General features: G+C 46.9%; 1 protein-coding gene across 1 annotated transcript in view; it reads right to left on the bottom strand.

Moving 5' to 3' along the window:
- Window positions 1-16,040, bottom strand: part of HMCN1 (hemicentin 1) — a 340,371-nt gene that overhangs the window by 158,631 nt on the left and 165,700 nt on the right. Inside the window, 4 exon segments of the mRNA XM_038414308.2 lie at window positions 2,971-3,145; window positions 3,751-3,910; window positions 12,051-12,163; window positions 13,654-13,798. Coding sequence (XP_038270236.1) covers window positions 2,971-3,145; window positions 3,751-3,910; window positions 12,051-12,163; window positions 13,654-13,798 — 593 coding nt within the window.

The following is a 16,040-nucleotide window of genomic DNA, read 5'->3' as shown; positions in this document are numbered from 1 at the left end:
GGGCTAGGAACCGCCTCCAAGTCCTCACTGGCCTGAATTATCTCCTGGCTTCCTGAAAGGGTTCGCCTACCAACCAGGGAAGTTTTCTGGTTCTCTGCTAGAATCCTGGTCCCTAATCTTTTATCTGACCTCCTTTTCCGTCTAGACTTTCGGGGTTTTCTGGAGGATGAGAATAACTCTGGGGCAAATTTGGCAAACATTGGGGTGAGGCTATTTGTAGGTGCCTCCGTCTCAGTCCAGGGGTTGCTACCCTCCCCTGGCTCTATTGGGGGGAGTAAGCTCTCAAACCTGGAGAAGTCCCTACCAATTAAGACAGGGTAGGGGAGCCTGGGGACCACCCCTGCTGTCACCCTGGTAGTATTCGCCTGGATCTCAATCCGTACTGGGATTGTGGGGTAGAAATTTACGATGCCATGAATGCATGTTACTTCTGTGTTTTTGGCCCGGGTTAGTTAGTCTTGCCCCATCAACTTCCCTGAGACCAACGTAACAGCAATCCCGGAATCTCCTAATGCTGTGGTCTCAATACCATTCATTTTTACTGATCTTGTATACCCATGCGAGGTCATTGCGACCCCTACCAAGCCGATTAGGCCACATTGCTCCCCGTGATCCCCCAGATTACATTGCATAGGCTCTTCCCTGTTGGGGCATTGGGCTGCTATATGCCCCAATTCCTCACACTCGTAACACCGTCCCCTTATTCTGGTTGCCGCCCTCTGCCTGGGGCTATTTGGCCACCCCCCCCCAGCCCTCTCTTCCCGAACCCCCAGATCCCTTCTTGGTCTCGGGCCATTCCTTGGTGTCTTTCCTCCCAGTTATGGTTCTCCTGGAGTTCTCGACAGTCCGGGGCCTTGGGTTTGGGACTGGCTTCCTGTTTTACCATGTCTCACCCCCTGGGGTCTGGAACAGTTCATGGGCTGCCAGCTGTCTTTCCATGAGGGCGACCAACTCATCATAGGTGGAGGGGTCATTCTAGCCAACCCAAGCCTGGAGGCCTGGTGGTAGCCCCCCTCATATACCCGGTCCAGTACCAGGAGATCCATCATCTTCTCAGAGCTGAGGACCTCAGGGTGCAGCCATTTCCGGGTCAGGTGGATCAGGTCAAACAATTGCGATCGGGATGTCTTGTCCTCTGTATACTGCCACTCATGGAACCTCTGGGCGCAACGCCATCGTTACTCCGGATCTGGCCAAGATCTCTGCCTTCAGCTGGGGGTAATCTGCTGAAGTCTCCGTGGCCATATCGTAGTAGACCTTCTGGGCCTCCCCACACAGGAACAGGGGAGGATACCAGACTACTGATCTTGGGGCCAGGCCTCCCGCAGGGCTGCTCTTTCAAAAGCCAGGAGGTATGCTTCCACATCATCCTCCCGTGTCATTTTCTGGTACATACTCACACCTTGCAGCCATGTCTTTACTGAGTTACTCTATGCCTCATCATCTATGCTACTATTTATATCTGTACTAGGAGGGCTGTGTGTGTATATATACTACATGCCACTGAAAGAATGTTGCAGTGTATATGCACCCTAAGGCACTGGCCCATATTGCCTGGCAATCTCTGGGAGGTTCTAAAAGGGTACAGCATGCTCTCCCCTATGTCTGGTCAGCTCTGCTGGCTGGTGTGGTGGGGACAGGTCCATGCCCCCTTTTAGGAGGGTTGGAGCCATGATGGTGTCAGCAGGCCCTGTACTCGGGAACTGAAACTATGCCTACCCCTTAGCTGGGGTACGGTGGGGGGGGCGGAATGCCTCCTTGGGTCATCCCCAATCTTGTACAACACCACAAGACCCAGGGCACAATCTGGCCAGAATTAAATTGGGGAATAAACCATCTCACCCCTAAAGATGGTCCCTGCACATAAGGACTGAGGTACATTAACAGGGCATCATGAGGAAAGCTTGTACCACTGCTGCCCATGCTGTAACTGATGGGCAGACAAAGAACTTCAGTCTCCAGGGCAGTCAGTTCAACACTTTTCATAAACCCTAAACTATTATGTTTTCACATTTTTAAAAGCAGCTGGAGAGTTTCTGAATCCAAGATACAATGGCAATAAGTGGATGCCTGCAACCACTTTTAAACATTAAAGGTCATTCATATTCTATTAGGAATTCATATTTCATATAACAGACAATTCTCCCCATAACTCAGCAATGAAACATATAACTGTAAAAGAAAATGGAACTTTTAAAGATTTAAGATCAAGCACAGATGATCAGTTCTGGGCACCACCATAAAATAAATATTAAATGATAATAATGAGGTGTCTGTGTACAGAAGGCTATTTGGACTTGGCCTCCTAAAGAGTGAAACACTGTGGTGACTTCTAATGCTTGTTTTTGCTTATAAATGCATATTGGAGTACAGTATATACCATGACTGAAATATGGTTTTAGTAATGTTCAGAGCTTTAAAAGACAGCCACAAGGATTAAAAGCTCTCTTTCAGATTGGTTTATTTACATCTATGAAGTGTTTTGTGATACATGTTGTAAGAAGTATGCTTGACAAAACAACATAGTATTATACAGAATATGGAGGCCCACAAAGACCAAGGTGGAATTTTAACAGGCCTGTAAAATTTAAGAGATGGATTTTGCTCTCACTTTCCCTGCCTCCACCCTGCCCCCCACCCCCAGTGTAAATGAAGAGTTAGTCCAGTGACCACCATAAACTAATTCTGGTTTTACACTGGAAGAACCAAGAGCAGAATCTGAGATCCTGGGGAAAAAATTGTAAAATGCCAACAGCAGAAACGTCTAAAAAAAATCAGTTCAAAAAGGTGAATAATGTGCTGAGTTTGGGAATGAGAATTTCAAAACCAGCTGACACAGAAGTACAGACTTTCCAATACCTTCCTCACTCATCAGAATGGAACAGGCATTTTAAAAAAAATAAAAACTTCCAAAAACCTGAGAGCTTAGAAGAAATTACATTTTGTTTTGTTTCTATCACATTTTGTTACCTTGGAGAGAATGGAGAGATAAGCTGCATTTCTTTGGCCCAGGTAATTATGGGGGGTGGTAAACTTTTCACCTCGCATGGAAGTGCGACATCTTCCCCTGCAGTCACTGAAATCTCTATGGGTTTGTCATATGTACCTCCTTGCTGGTCTCCAGGCCTGGACACTCTGGGTTTCACTAAAATAAGAAATATGTTAATAAAGTGAAATAAATATGTTGTCTATTTATACATGTGCAAGATAAAATAATGTGGTGTAAATTAAACTTTTTCAGATTAGACTATCCTATATCATATTCAGTATACAAAAATCCAAAACTTATTTATCTGACTGTCCTGGAGCATAGTCCAAACCTTCAGGTAAACAGGGTTTCAGATGATAGTGGGAGATGGTCAGAAAGCATCAAAAGGGGCATTCTAGGGGCTTCACTCTTCTCTCCCACAAGGCATAATTCCATTAACTTTTGTAGAGTTTCTGCCAGTTTACCCCAGTATAAATGAAATCAGAATCATAGAATAAGGCCAGAGGTCCCCAGTCAAAGAGCGCAAAGAAGTGAATGCCAGATAACTGTACAAACCAGATTGCTTTAAAGGAACTATACTTCTTGGAGCATAATCCCTCTAATCTCACTACCATGCAACTCTGGGGGCCACAATTAGATATTGGTTAATGGGAAATTTGTTAAATCTGAGTTGCACTTCAGATTTTCCAACTGAGTGCATTTTACAGTTGAAAACAGAGCTTGCTGAAGGCTAAATATGTTTGGTTTTAACTTATACTTACCATAAACAGTTAGTTGGACTTTCCGTGTTGCATAACCAGCCGCATTTGTTGCTGTGCACATATACTCCCCAGTCTCCTCTCCTCCTGGTGAAACTACATACAAACTTCCATCCGACCCGGCAGAAAATTTCATATTCCGGGGAGGAATCAGCTCTCCTTTCTGTGCAAAATAAAAAAAATAATAAAAACCCTATGCATTTTTTCAGACAAAATGGCAATGTACAAGTGCTTGATCAAATAGAAATCAAAGCTTCCTAAGCTAAAATGAAGCCTAATAGAAACATTTAAAATATTAGAAGTATCAAACTTGTTAAGGTTAAAAGTAGCTCAGAACAGTTCATCTAGTCTAGGGGTGGGCAAACTTTTCTCCACCCATATCTGGGTGGAGAAATTATATGCAGGGTCATGAATGTAGCGCTGGGGCAGGAGGTGTGGGAGGGAGTGAGGGGGAGGGTGTGGTGTGCAGGGAAGGGCTCAAGGCAAGGGGTTGGGGTGCAAGAGGGGTTGCGGAGTGTGGGAGGGGGCTCAGGGCAGGGGGTTGGGGTGCAGGAGAGGCACGGCAGGGGGCTCAATGCAGGGGGCTGAAGGCAGGGGTTAGGGTGCGGGGTGCAGGAGAGGTGCGGGCTCTGGCTCAGCGCCGTTTACCTCGAGTGGCTCTGGGATGGCAGCAGCGCACAGCGGGGCTAAGGCAGGCTCCCTGGCTGCCCTGGACCCGCACTGCTCCCGGAAGTGGTCAGCATGTCCGGCAGTAGCTCCTGGGGGTGGGGTGGGGCAGGCAACTCAGCCACGCGCTGCCCTCGCTTGTGGGTACCACCCCCGAAGCTCCCATTGGCCGCAGTTCCCCATTCCCAGCCAATGGGAGCTGCAGGGGGCAGTGCCTGCAGGCAAGGGTCGTGCACAAAGCCCTCTGCCCCCCCTCCCTCCCAGGAGCCTCAGGAACCGCCGGTCGCTTCCGGGATCGGCGCAGAGCTAGGGTATGCAGGGAGCCTGTCTTAGCCCTGCTGGCCACAGGACTGGCAATCCCGCAGGCTGGACTGAAAGCGCTAACGGGCCAGATTTAGCCCACGGGCCATAGTTTGCCCTCCCCTGATCTAGTCTAATCCATTGCTGCTTCCCCCTACCCCTCTGCATCTCAAGACTGTTATTGATGGTACATCTCAAAGGATTAAATAATTAAACTCACCCCCCCCCAAATATGTTCCAGGTGTAAGGCTCCCTTAAGAGCTGGACTTCTGACACAAGGCTAAGAAAGCACTCAGGAAGCTATTTGTAATGCACAATAACTTTATGTAACTTCCAAACTTATGAACAATAGTACATATTCTTATATGCCTTACATATGCCATAACTATCTACAAATACTCATTTAGACAGATATATATATAGATATATATCTTTTATACAGATTATCAGACAAATTTTCAACTTCACCTGTGTCATTAAAGTTGACTGGCTAACACCAGCATAACTGAGAAGAGAATACGGCTCACTTGTATATAAGTAAGGATCTGAGTACTTGATCTGGGACAATAGACTTCAATTGGACACTGCTGCTTTAAACTTTATGTTGAGGAATATGTAATAGCCACATATTTAATATAATTCACTAGGCCAAATTCTGCCCTTAATAACAGCAATACAACCTCCAGGTACTGAAGTCAACAGAATAGTAACTGAGGGTAGAATGCAGTCCCAATGATTATAGCAGAGATGAAAACAAAGTGGCTTGGATACAATAAGAACTCTGATCCAAAAGTTTTCAGGAATGACCAGAAGTTCTGAAATATCAGGATAACTTTCTACATTGTTTACAGGGCCGTCCTTTGCTTCTCTTTCCAGCTAGCAATATGAGTGCAAGTGCAGGGAATCATAACAGAAACCCCTGTGAGCTTTCCATCCTAATTCTGGAGACTCAACAGATTTGGAGACTTCTACCATGTGTGACAAAGTTCCTCCTCTACTTTGGTGGGTATTGTGCTTATTGGTGGATTTGCTCGCCTTGGATCTTCATGGCAGCCCTCAGTTTGGCCATTTTTGTGAATCCACAGTCCGTCAACTCCTCCTGTGTCTGACTTGGAGTTGGGAGGTTTGGGGGGAACCTGGGCCCGCCAGCCCAGGGCCCTGTGGAATGCAGCTGTCTAGAGTGCCTCCTGGAACAGCTGGGTGACAGCTACAACTCCCTGGGCTACTTCCCCATGGCCTCCTCCCAACACCTTCTTTATCCTCACCATAGGACCTTCCTCCTGGTGTCTGATAATGCTTGTCCTCCTCAGTCCTCCAACAGTATGCATTCTCACTCTCAGCTCCTAGCACCTCTTGCTCCCAGTTCCTTACATGCGCATCACAAACTGAAGTGAGCTCCTTTTTAAACCCAGGTGCCCTGATTAGCCTGCCTTAATTGATTCTAGCAGCTTTTTGATTAGAACACCTGCAGCCAATCAACCTGTCTGTCTTAATTGTCTCCAGAAGATTCCTGACTGTTCTGGAACTTTCCCTGTTACCTTACCCAAGGAAGAGGGATCTACTTAACCTGGGGCTAATATATCGGCTCTCTATTACTCTTCTGTAGCCATCTGGCCCGACCCTGTCACATACCCCTCCTCCCCCCGCTCAACACTACGGGGCTGGGCAACTTGGGACGTCAGGCAGTGTAATCGTGACACACCATCTGAATTGCCATGGTGGCTTCCAGCCCGGTGTTGTATGGTGAACTGGAAAGGTTGTAGGGACAGGAACCATCTGGTTACCCTTGCGTTCTCTTTATTTCGCTGCATCCACTGGAGTGGTGCATGGTTGGTCACAAGGGTAAACCCTCATCCCAGAAGGTAATAACGTAATGTTTCCATGGCCCATTTCACAGCTAGGCACTCTCTTTCAACCACGGAATATTTCTGCTCTCTCGGGAGGAGTTTCCTGCTGAGGTAGAGGACTGGGTGTTCTTCAGATCCGACCATCTGCGGTAGGACAGCTCCCAATTCTATTTCAGATGCATCTGTTTGTAAAATGATTTCTTTGTTGAAGTGTGGGGCTATAAGCACGGGGTTACTGCAGAGGGCTGTCCGTAGATCCATGAATGCTTTCTCTGTGGTATCTGTCCAGTTCACCACGTCTGGACCCTGGACTTTTATCAGGTCTGTCAGGGGACTCGCTCTGGTAGCAAAATGGGGAATAAATCGTCGGTAATACCCCACCACACCCAGGAATGCCTGGACTTGCTTTTTCCTATTTGACCAGGGCCAATTTTGGATAGCCTCTAGTTTGTTTAGTTGGGGCTTGACCATGCCCCTTCTTACAATGTAGCCAAGGTATTTTGCCTCAGCTAGCCCTATAGCACACTTGGCTGGGATGGCTATGAGGCCAGCCCGTCTTAGTGTGTCCAGAACCACTTCCACCTTCTCTAAATGGGTTTCCCAGTCAGGGGTGTGAATAATCACATCATCCAGGTATGCCACTGCATAACTGGTATGGGGCCATAGGAGCTTGTCAATAAGACGCTGGAAGGTGGCAGGTGCCCCATGCAGTCCAAAAGGAAGAAGAGTATATTGAAACATGGTGTAGAGAATGCTGTCTTTTCTTTCATACCTTTGGCAAAGGGAATCTGCCAGTATCCCTTTGTTAAATCAAGGGAGGTCAAAAATCGGGCATTGCACAGGCAGTCAACTAACTCATCGATACGGGGTATGGGGTATGCATCGAAATTGGATATCTCATTCAGCCGGTGAAAGTCATTACAAAACCTACTGGTGCCATCGGGCTTGGGCACCAACACAATCGGGCTTGACCACTGACTGTGGGACTCTTTGATGACTCTCAGCTCCAACATCTTTTTTACCTCTGCCTTGATCTCCTCCTTTTTTGCTGCTGGGACCCATAGGGCCTTAAAGTTACTTTTGCCCCAGGGTATGTGATAATGTGGTGATATGCTTCAGTGGTCCAACCTGGTTGATTGAAAACATGTCCTGGTATCAGTTGATCATCTCAGTTAAGTCCTTCTTCTCATTTGGTGCCAGATCAGTGGATATCCTGATCTGCTCTGGCATGTTATTTCCCTGGATCGGGGTCTCTTGGGACACTACATATGCCTCTCGTTGGTGTCAAGGCTTTAAGAGGTTAATGTGATAAATTTGTTCATTTCCGGCGTCCTAGCTGCCACACCTTGTAGGTTACTTCTCCCACAGGTTCAACCACCTCATAGGGCCCCTGCCATTGGGCCAAAAGCTTGCTTTCTGCCATGGAGTACCAACACCATCACCTGATCCCCTGGTTGGAACTGTCGGACTTTTGCCTGGCAATTGTAATGGGTTCGCTGGGTCTCCTGCGCCTTTTCCAAATGTTCTCGTACAATAGGGGTGACCCAGGCTATCCGTTCTCGCATCTGCAACACATGGTCAATTATATTTCTCCCCTCATTGGGTTCCTCTTCCCAGATTTCTTTTGCGATATCTAGTATGCCACGGGGGTGATGTCCGTATAATAATTTAAAGGGGGAAAACCCAGTTGAGGCCTGAGGTACCTTCCGGATTGCAAACATAAGGTTGGGTAATAGGGTGTCCCAATCCTTCCCATCCCGACTTACCACTTTCCTTATCATTGCCTTGAGGGTTCGGTTAAACCTTTCTACCAGCCCATAGGTCTGCGGATGATAGACTGAAGTTCTCAGGGTATGTATATGGAGCAGCATACTGAGGTCATTCATTAGCTTTGACATAAATGGGGTACCTTGGTCTGTTAATATCTCCTTTGGTAGCCCCACTCGGGCAAAGATCCCCACCAATTCTTCAGCTATAGTTTTAGAGGCTGTGTTCCGCAGGGGGACGACTTCTGGGTAGTGAGTAGCATAATCCAGAACAACAAGTATATATTGGTAGCCCCGGGCTGTCTTCTCCAGGGGTCCCACTAGGTCCATGGCTATTCGCTTAAGGGGACCACTATGATGGGAAGGGGTACTAAAGGTGCCCTCAAGCGGGTACGGGGACTGTGCAGCTGACGTTCCGGGTAGGACGCACAGTATCTACACACTTCTTCATGTACTCTGGGCCAGAAGAATCGTCGCAGGACCGTGCCAGGGTCTTCTCTACCCTCAAATGCCCCCAAAAAGATGACTATGGGCCAGACTTAATACAGCATTCTGGTGTTTTTGAGGTACTAGGATCTGCTGTACCTTCTGCCCCGTACTGGTGCAACTCGGTATAAGAGATTCTTCTTCATTATGAAGTAGGGTCCTGGTCCCTGGGTTTTCCCTTCCCCGGGGACCCCATCTATTTCAGTCACCTCCTCCTAATGTTGTCGTACCTTGGGTCTTCAGCCTGGTCCTGTCCAAAATTTCCTCTCCTGGGGCTAATCTGGCCGAGATCTAGGGGACCAGTCTCTGTTGCCTCTACTGGTTCAGAGGCGTTAGGGTGTGGGTCAGACTCGGGTGCTTCTCCCTCCTGGGTGGCGTCCTTTTCAGCTGCTTGGGTCCGCCTACCTACGAGAGTGACCCTCTGGCTTTGGGCCAGTATTCGGGTTCCCAAGGCCTTAGCTGCCCTTCTTTCCCTTTTCGTCTTTTACGCTGTCTGGGAGTGGAGAACAACTCTGGGGATATTTCAGAGAAGGTTTGGGGTTGACAGTCTACTGTGGATGCCTTGCTAACTTCGGGGCTTCCCCCTTTCTCCAATTCCCCTACCAGGAGTAAGTCTCCAAACCCTGGGAAGTCCCTCCCTATGAGCACTGGGTATGAGAGTTTAGGGACTACCCCTGCTGCTACCTCAGTAGTTTTCCCCTGAATCTCGATTTTTACTTGGATGGTGGGGTAATAACCAACTGTCCCATAGACGCATGTTATCCCCATATGCTTAGCCCACAGCAGCTGACTACGCTTCACGAGCTTCCCTGAGACAAGCGTGATAGCACTCCCCAAATCAGCCAGTGCTGTGGTCTCTACCTCATTTAGCTTCACTGATCTGGTGTACATATGTGGGATTTGTGAGACCCCCACAAGGTGGATTAGGGAGCACAGGTCTGCCCAGTTCTCCAGGTTACACTGCATAGACTCCTCGACATTGGGACACTGTGCAGCTATGTGTCCCCACTCCCTGCAGGCGTAACATCTGTACAGAGCCTTAGGCATTCCCCGGTCTCTTGGTTTGGGCAGTCTAACATCACGATCCTCTTCCCCCTCAGTGCTCCGACTCTTTGTGGCTTCTGGTGGGCCTTCAGCCCCCCTCTTTTTCCACCTGGGTTCTCCTGGTGCCCCAGTCACCCGAGCTCTAGGGCTTGGTGCTGCTAGTTTAACCCGGGGTGCTTCTTCCTTAACTGGTTGGGTTAACTCCCTCGCCGTCCTTCGTCTTTCTACCAGTGCAACAACCTCGTTGTAGGTGGAGGGTTCATTCTGGCTTACCCAGGCACGAAGGTCTGGCGGTAGTCCTCTCATGTAACGGTCGATGACCAGAACCTCTAGTATCTCCTCCGGACTCTGGGACTCAGTTCATAACCACATTCGTGCGTGTTGGATGAGGTCATATAATTGGGACCGCGGGGTTTTGTTTTCCTGGTACCTGCACTCATGATATCGCTGGGCCTCCACTGCAGTCATTACCCCAGATCTGGCCAGGATCTCTGCTTTCAGCTGGGGTAGTCTGCCGCAGCCTCTTCAGGCAAATCATAGTAGGCCTTCTGGGCCTCCCCACACAGGAATGGAGTGAGGATGGCAGACCACTGTTCTCGGGGCCAAGCCTCCCGCAGGGCTGTCCTCTCAAAGGCCAGGAGGTACGCCTCTATATCATCATCCCACGTTATTTTCTGCAGCCAATTGCTGGCCTGCATGATCTGCATCCCATCATGGCTGTGGTTCAGCTCTGTAAGGGCCTTTACCTGGTTTACCAGTTCCCGCAACATAGCCCAGTCTTGAGCAGCCTGGTCCATCAGCAGGCAATTAGTCTCTTGCTGCAGCTGCACTGCCTCCTGCTGGGCGGCTGCCTAAACACGAGTAGCCTCTGCTGGGCAGCCGTGGCTTGTATCAGTGCCCGCACTACCTCCTCCAGGGTGGTGAAAAAAAAAAATAGATCCTCTCCCACTTTTTTTTTTTCCAAACACCCTCCTTCTTCCGCCGCGCTGTGCACACCAGATTCCACTTTTGACACCAGTTGTGACAAAGTTCCTCCTCCTCTTTGGTGGGTATTAGGCTTATTGGCGGATTTGCTCACCTTGGATCTTCATGGCAGCCCTCAGTTTGGCCATTTTTGTGAATCCACAGTCCGTCAACTCCTCCTGTGTTTGACTTGGAGTTGGGAGGTTTGGGGGGAACCTGGGCCCGCCCTCTACTCCAGGGTCCAGCACAGGGCCCTGTGGAATGCAGCTGTCTAGAGTGCCTCCTGGAACAGCTGGGTGACAGCTACAACTCCCTGGGCTACTTCCCCATGGCCTCCTCCCAACACCTTCTTTATCCTCACCATAGGACCTTCCTCCTGGTGTCTGATAATGCTTGTCCTCCTCAATCCTCCAACAGTATGCGTTCTCACTCTCAGTTCCTAGCACCTCTTGCTCCCAGTTCCTTACATGCGCATCACAAACTGAAGTGAGCTCCTTTTTAAACCCAGGTGCCATGATTAGCCTGCCTTAATTGATTCTAGCAGCTTCTTGATTAGAACACCTGCAGCCAATCAGCCTGTCTGTCTTAATTGTCTCTGTCTGGAACCTTCTGTGTTACCTTACCCAGGGAAAATGGATCTACTTAACCTCGGGCTAATATATCTGCTCCCTATGTGCATCAAGAATCATATTTAATAACTTTAATGACAAAAATAAGCTTTTATTGCTTTTTTACTCCCTTTAGCCCAGTAAAGCCAACACAACTGAGAGAGAATGAACTGGACTCTATTCCTTCTTGAGCACCATGAACAGAATTGTTTACTGAGTTCCATCGGTTACATAATGTGCCCTGAAGAAGCCATTATTACATACTCACTTTTCAGAGCAGAAATTCACTTTAAATAAGCCTCCAAAATGAACTCTCAATCTATGGCAGTTTGCCCATCCCTAATTTTTCAAATCACAATAATTATATTAACATTTCCAAGGCTTTAAAAAAAAAAAGGATCCCGAGATAACAAATAAAATCTTTCTAGCTTTTCAAAGTGTGTGAATGTGTCGCAGCCAGACAGTACTGCTTGGAAAAACAAAAGCAGATATGAATAAACATGTTTTCTAGGTCCCTTAGGATAGAGGTTTTTGGCTGCCTTCATTGTACATAGCTCCTGTTATAGCTAAATCATGTGTCCAGTTCATCTTTTAACATAAACAGCTCAAAGTTTAGAAGTTACCTTGGACCAGACGATGGATGGTTTAGGAACTCCACTTGCTTTGCATGGTAATGTTACTGGGATTCCTTCAATTGTACTGAATATCTGCTGTCCATGTTGAATGATAGGTAAAACTAAAAAGATATACATACACAGAGATACATATTTTAAACCATGATATAATTATCACACTGTATTCTGTACATAATCAACTGCTATTCAGCAAAGAAGACTCAATCTACATAAAACGGACCTTGAAAATACCTATTAGAATATGGAGCTGGGAAATTTCACTCTGCCCTCAATGACTCAACACTGATTTGACGCTACCACCCCTAAGGTGCACCCTATAGTAAAAAATTATCTGATGCTGAGAATGAGTGTCATCAACAGGTTAAATACTAGTTTAGGTGCACACAATTTCAGAACATGTAAAACCATGACAGACTATGTTCAGCATCATTTCAGAAAGTCATGGTTAGGACATCCTCCAAGAAGGTTTAAGCAAGGTTTTCTGAATGGTGCTGGGCACGATTTGCTCTCATCTGCACTTGCAGTGAAAATGGATGCAGCTTATCTACTGATGAACCCACTGCCATCAATAGGGAACTTCTCTAGGACAGACCACTCCAGGCCCAAGGGCAAGCAGTAGGTCACTCTCCATGCTCATTCAATCTTTAGTTGTTAAAAATGCTACTAAAAGTTTTGTAGGGAATGAACTGGCTTTTGCAGCAACTTGACTGAGAACGCCAAATCAGTTCTCACAGACCCCAACATCCAAGAGATAATAAAGACTTCAGTTCACTGTCAAACTGGCCTGATTCCTATTTAGTGACAGAGACAAAAAGGCTTCATATTCCTAGACTATCCTACCTGTATATCCTAGACTCTTTAACAACACATACCAACTTTTTCACCCCACCTCATGTTCCCAAGAGCTGAAAAATCTTCCCAAAGAGCTGCTCACAAGAGAGTTTGTCAAACTCAAAACAGTTGCAAAGCATTGGCTAATAATGACACGTACAGTGCTCAGTTTTGTACTGAAAAGGATGTTCCAGCATTCTCAGTGAAATTTAAAATATGTCTCCCATGATTAATTTAACATGTAAGAATTTCAGACCATGACACTACAGGGTCACTACAGTGCAAACATTCATTTCACTATGAGTGAGAAACTGCCATTTTTGATGGTATTAAAAATGCAGCTTTGCCAAACATTTATTTTTAAGCACTTACTCTCATGAATTGTGCTCCCTTTTAACAGTTATGTAACCTCTTAGATAGCACTTGGCAAAGTACTCCAATAAACTCCCACTCATGTCTCTGTTTTGCTAATAAAGTAAGGGAGACTGCACAATCCATCACTTGTAGAAAATTAAATAGGAAGATTTTTAAGGATGTCAAAAGTCTTTTTTGTCCTCTTTTTCAAAAGGGGCAGGCTTGATCATTTAACTGCATTATATGCAGGGTCCTGATTCTCCACTATATTACTCCATTGTGCCCAGTAAATTTGAGGTATTATTGTAATTTTAAATTTAAAAAAGTTCTCTCCACAAGCTACTGCTTCCAAAAAGTGCAACGTTATTTTGCAAACAAATGGAAGCCCTGAGATGATTTCCCTTACCAAATACACTAACGGTGGTAGTTTTGTTGTTTGTCCCAGCTACATTACTTGCCATGCAGATATATTCCCCTCCATCCTGCAGCCGAACTCTTTCAAGGTGCAGACTCCCATCACTGCGAACATTAACATAGGGATTTGGGACCAACTGGAGAAAGAGGAAGGTAAGTTTTAACTATGGAAAATACACACTTGTATTATAGCCCTAAGTATTTGGCTTTGGTTTAATAACTCAGGACTTTTTTTCAAAATCATGTTAATATAAAAGAACATTCCTTCACTTGTCACATGAAATATATTTTGAATAGGATTTCAGTAATGTCAAATAAGGCACCTAATATTGAGTGCTGGAGTCAGAAAGAGAGTATTTACTCTATGCCATAGTACACATTCATAACATGCTTCCCAGTTAATGCTAATGGGTGCTTGTGACCAGGCTCACTAGCATGGAAGGGGTCAAGGAGCTGCTTTGGGCTGGAGTGGCCTTTCACCTTTGCAAATTGTGCCAGGACTGGAGAGGTAAAAAGAGGGAACTCGACCTAGATGGGGGCAACCATGGGAAGGAAACAGACTGTTAAGCATCAGCAGCCCTGGTGAGAGGACATACAGCCAACAGAGCCGCTGCCCTCACAGAAAGAGGGTGCAGGACCCCTGAGTTGAAGGGGAGAAGAACTGAGGCTGGCCCTGGAGCCCACTGAACACTGAGGCAGACATTGATTCCCCCAGGGTCCCTCTGAAGAAAGAGGGTCCATATCCTGGAGGGAGCTGTTCACAGTTTTTTCTTTGCCTTTCTTTTGCTTAACTCCTTTTGCTAACTACAGGCTGTTAGGTGGACACAGAGAGTGGATGAGACAATTGAGAGGCTCTGGCCGGAAGGTGACCACCGGCCTGCTAAAAAGATGTGCCATAGCACCCACTAGGGTAAGGTGGAGTAATTGGACTCACGTGTTCACTCCCCATGGAGTGTCAAGGGGATGCACTACCATGACAGATTCATGACAACTGGAGGAGAATACGGGTAGACTGATCTGCTCTGGTATAAGGAGATGGGACTTTGTTTAAAAAAATACGGATCTGGATAGATTATCAAAATTGGCTATAGAAAACCGGAAGCAATAGCAACAACAGCAGCTGGCCTTCCAACAGCAGCCACAGATGGCACAACGGTTAATTAGAAACCTAGCAGTACAACCACAGAAGCAGCAGCAATGCTGAGTAGAACAAATACTGTCCTTTTTCCTGTCTCCATGGGATTCATCAGAAGGGACCCCACCCCGCTGGCCACACAAATTCCAGTGAAGCTTACAAAAATGGTGATCTTCTGGAGACATTCCTTATCACCTTTGATCAGGTAGCAGAAGCACTCCCTGGGCCCTGGAGCATAGGGGCATCTTGTTGGCCCCTCGTCTGACCAGATCTGCCCTGGCTGCTTACTGGGGGCTCGACCCAACAACCATCCAGGATTGCCCCAGAGCCAAGGCAACCATCCTTCATTACTTTGATACCTCAGAGGAGATGCACCATCATTGCTTTCAGGAAGAGAAGTATCCATCAGCAGTCCAGCCCCACATGGTGGCCTAAAGATTGAGAGTGCACTGCTGGTGCTGGCTAAAACTGGAAGCCTGGATGGGGGAGCAGGTTGCTGAACTCATTCTGGTGGGGCAATTCACCCAAAACTCCCCATCGGGGGACGAGGATGGGTCCTGAAGCACCAACTGGAGACCTTGCCTGAAGTGGTCAGCTTAAATGAAAACTACATAGCTGCTGACAGACTGCCAGGGTTGCCAAGAGGAAATCAGATGGGCCAGGAGTCCGAGACGACCAGAGGTGAAGGCTAGCCAAGGTGAAAGCACCCACCAAGGGCTCTTCTTGCCCTACCCCCAGGAACTACAAGAGCCTCAGGGAGGGGAACAAGGTCCAAGACAGGACACTGTGGAAGAAGTGACGACTGAGGGAGAAACCAGTGTGGGCAAAATGCGGGTCCAGCACATCCCTGGGGAGAATACCCACAAGGGCAGAAGGAACTATCCCAGCTGGAAAGCTCGACAAGGAATCAGGGAATGAACCCAAGGGCCTGTTTCTCACATGATTGACTGATGAGTCTCCACCAGGATTGCCCCTTTATGGATTGTAATTTCTGTTCCTATCAGCTGGAGTCTCAGGCTAGCAAACCTTAACGTTGACAGATATATTTCTTACATGGAACTCTCATATGATCACTTTCTTCAGTGATGAAATACCAATTATTTGCTGCAATCTTTTATTTACAGCTTTTCTTCTCCCACACAAAAATTAATTGCTTAAGAACAGTAGCTATATTACACTGTGCTAAGTTTATATCATGCCTTAAAATGTTAAATACATATTTTCTCCCTCAGGAAATATGAAAC

This window comes from Dermochelys coriacea, chromosome 8 (assembly GCF_009764565.3).
Source record: "Dermochelys coriacea isolate rDerCor1 chromosome 8, rDerCor1.pri.v4, whole genome shotgun sequence".
NCBI classification, from domain to species: Eukaryota; Metazoa; Chordata; order Testudines; family Dermochelyidae; genus Dermochelys; species Dermochelys coriacea.
This window is presented reverse-complemented; position numbering and strand designations above follow the sequence as displayed.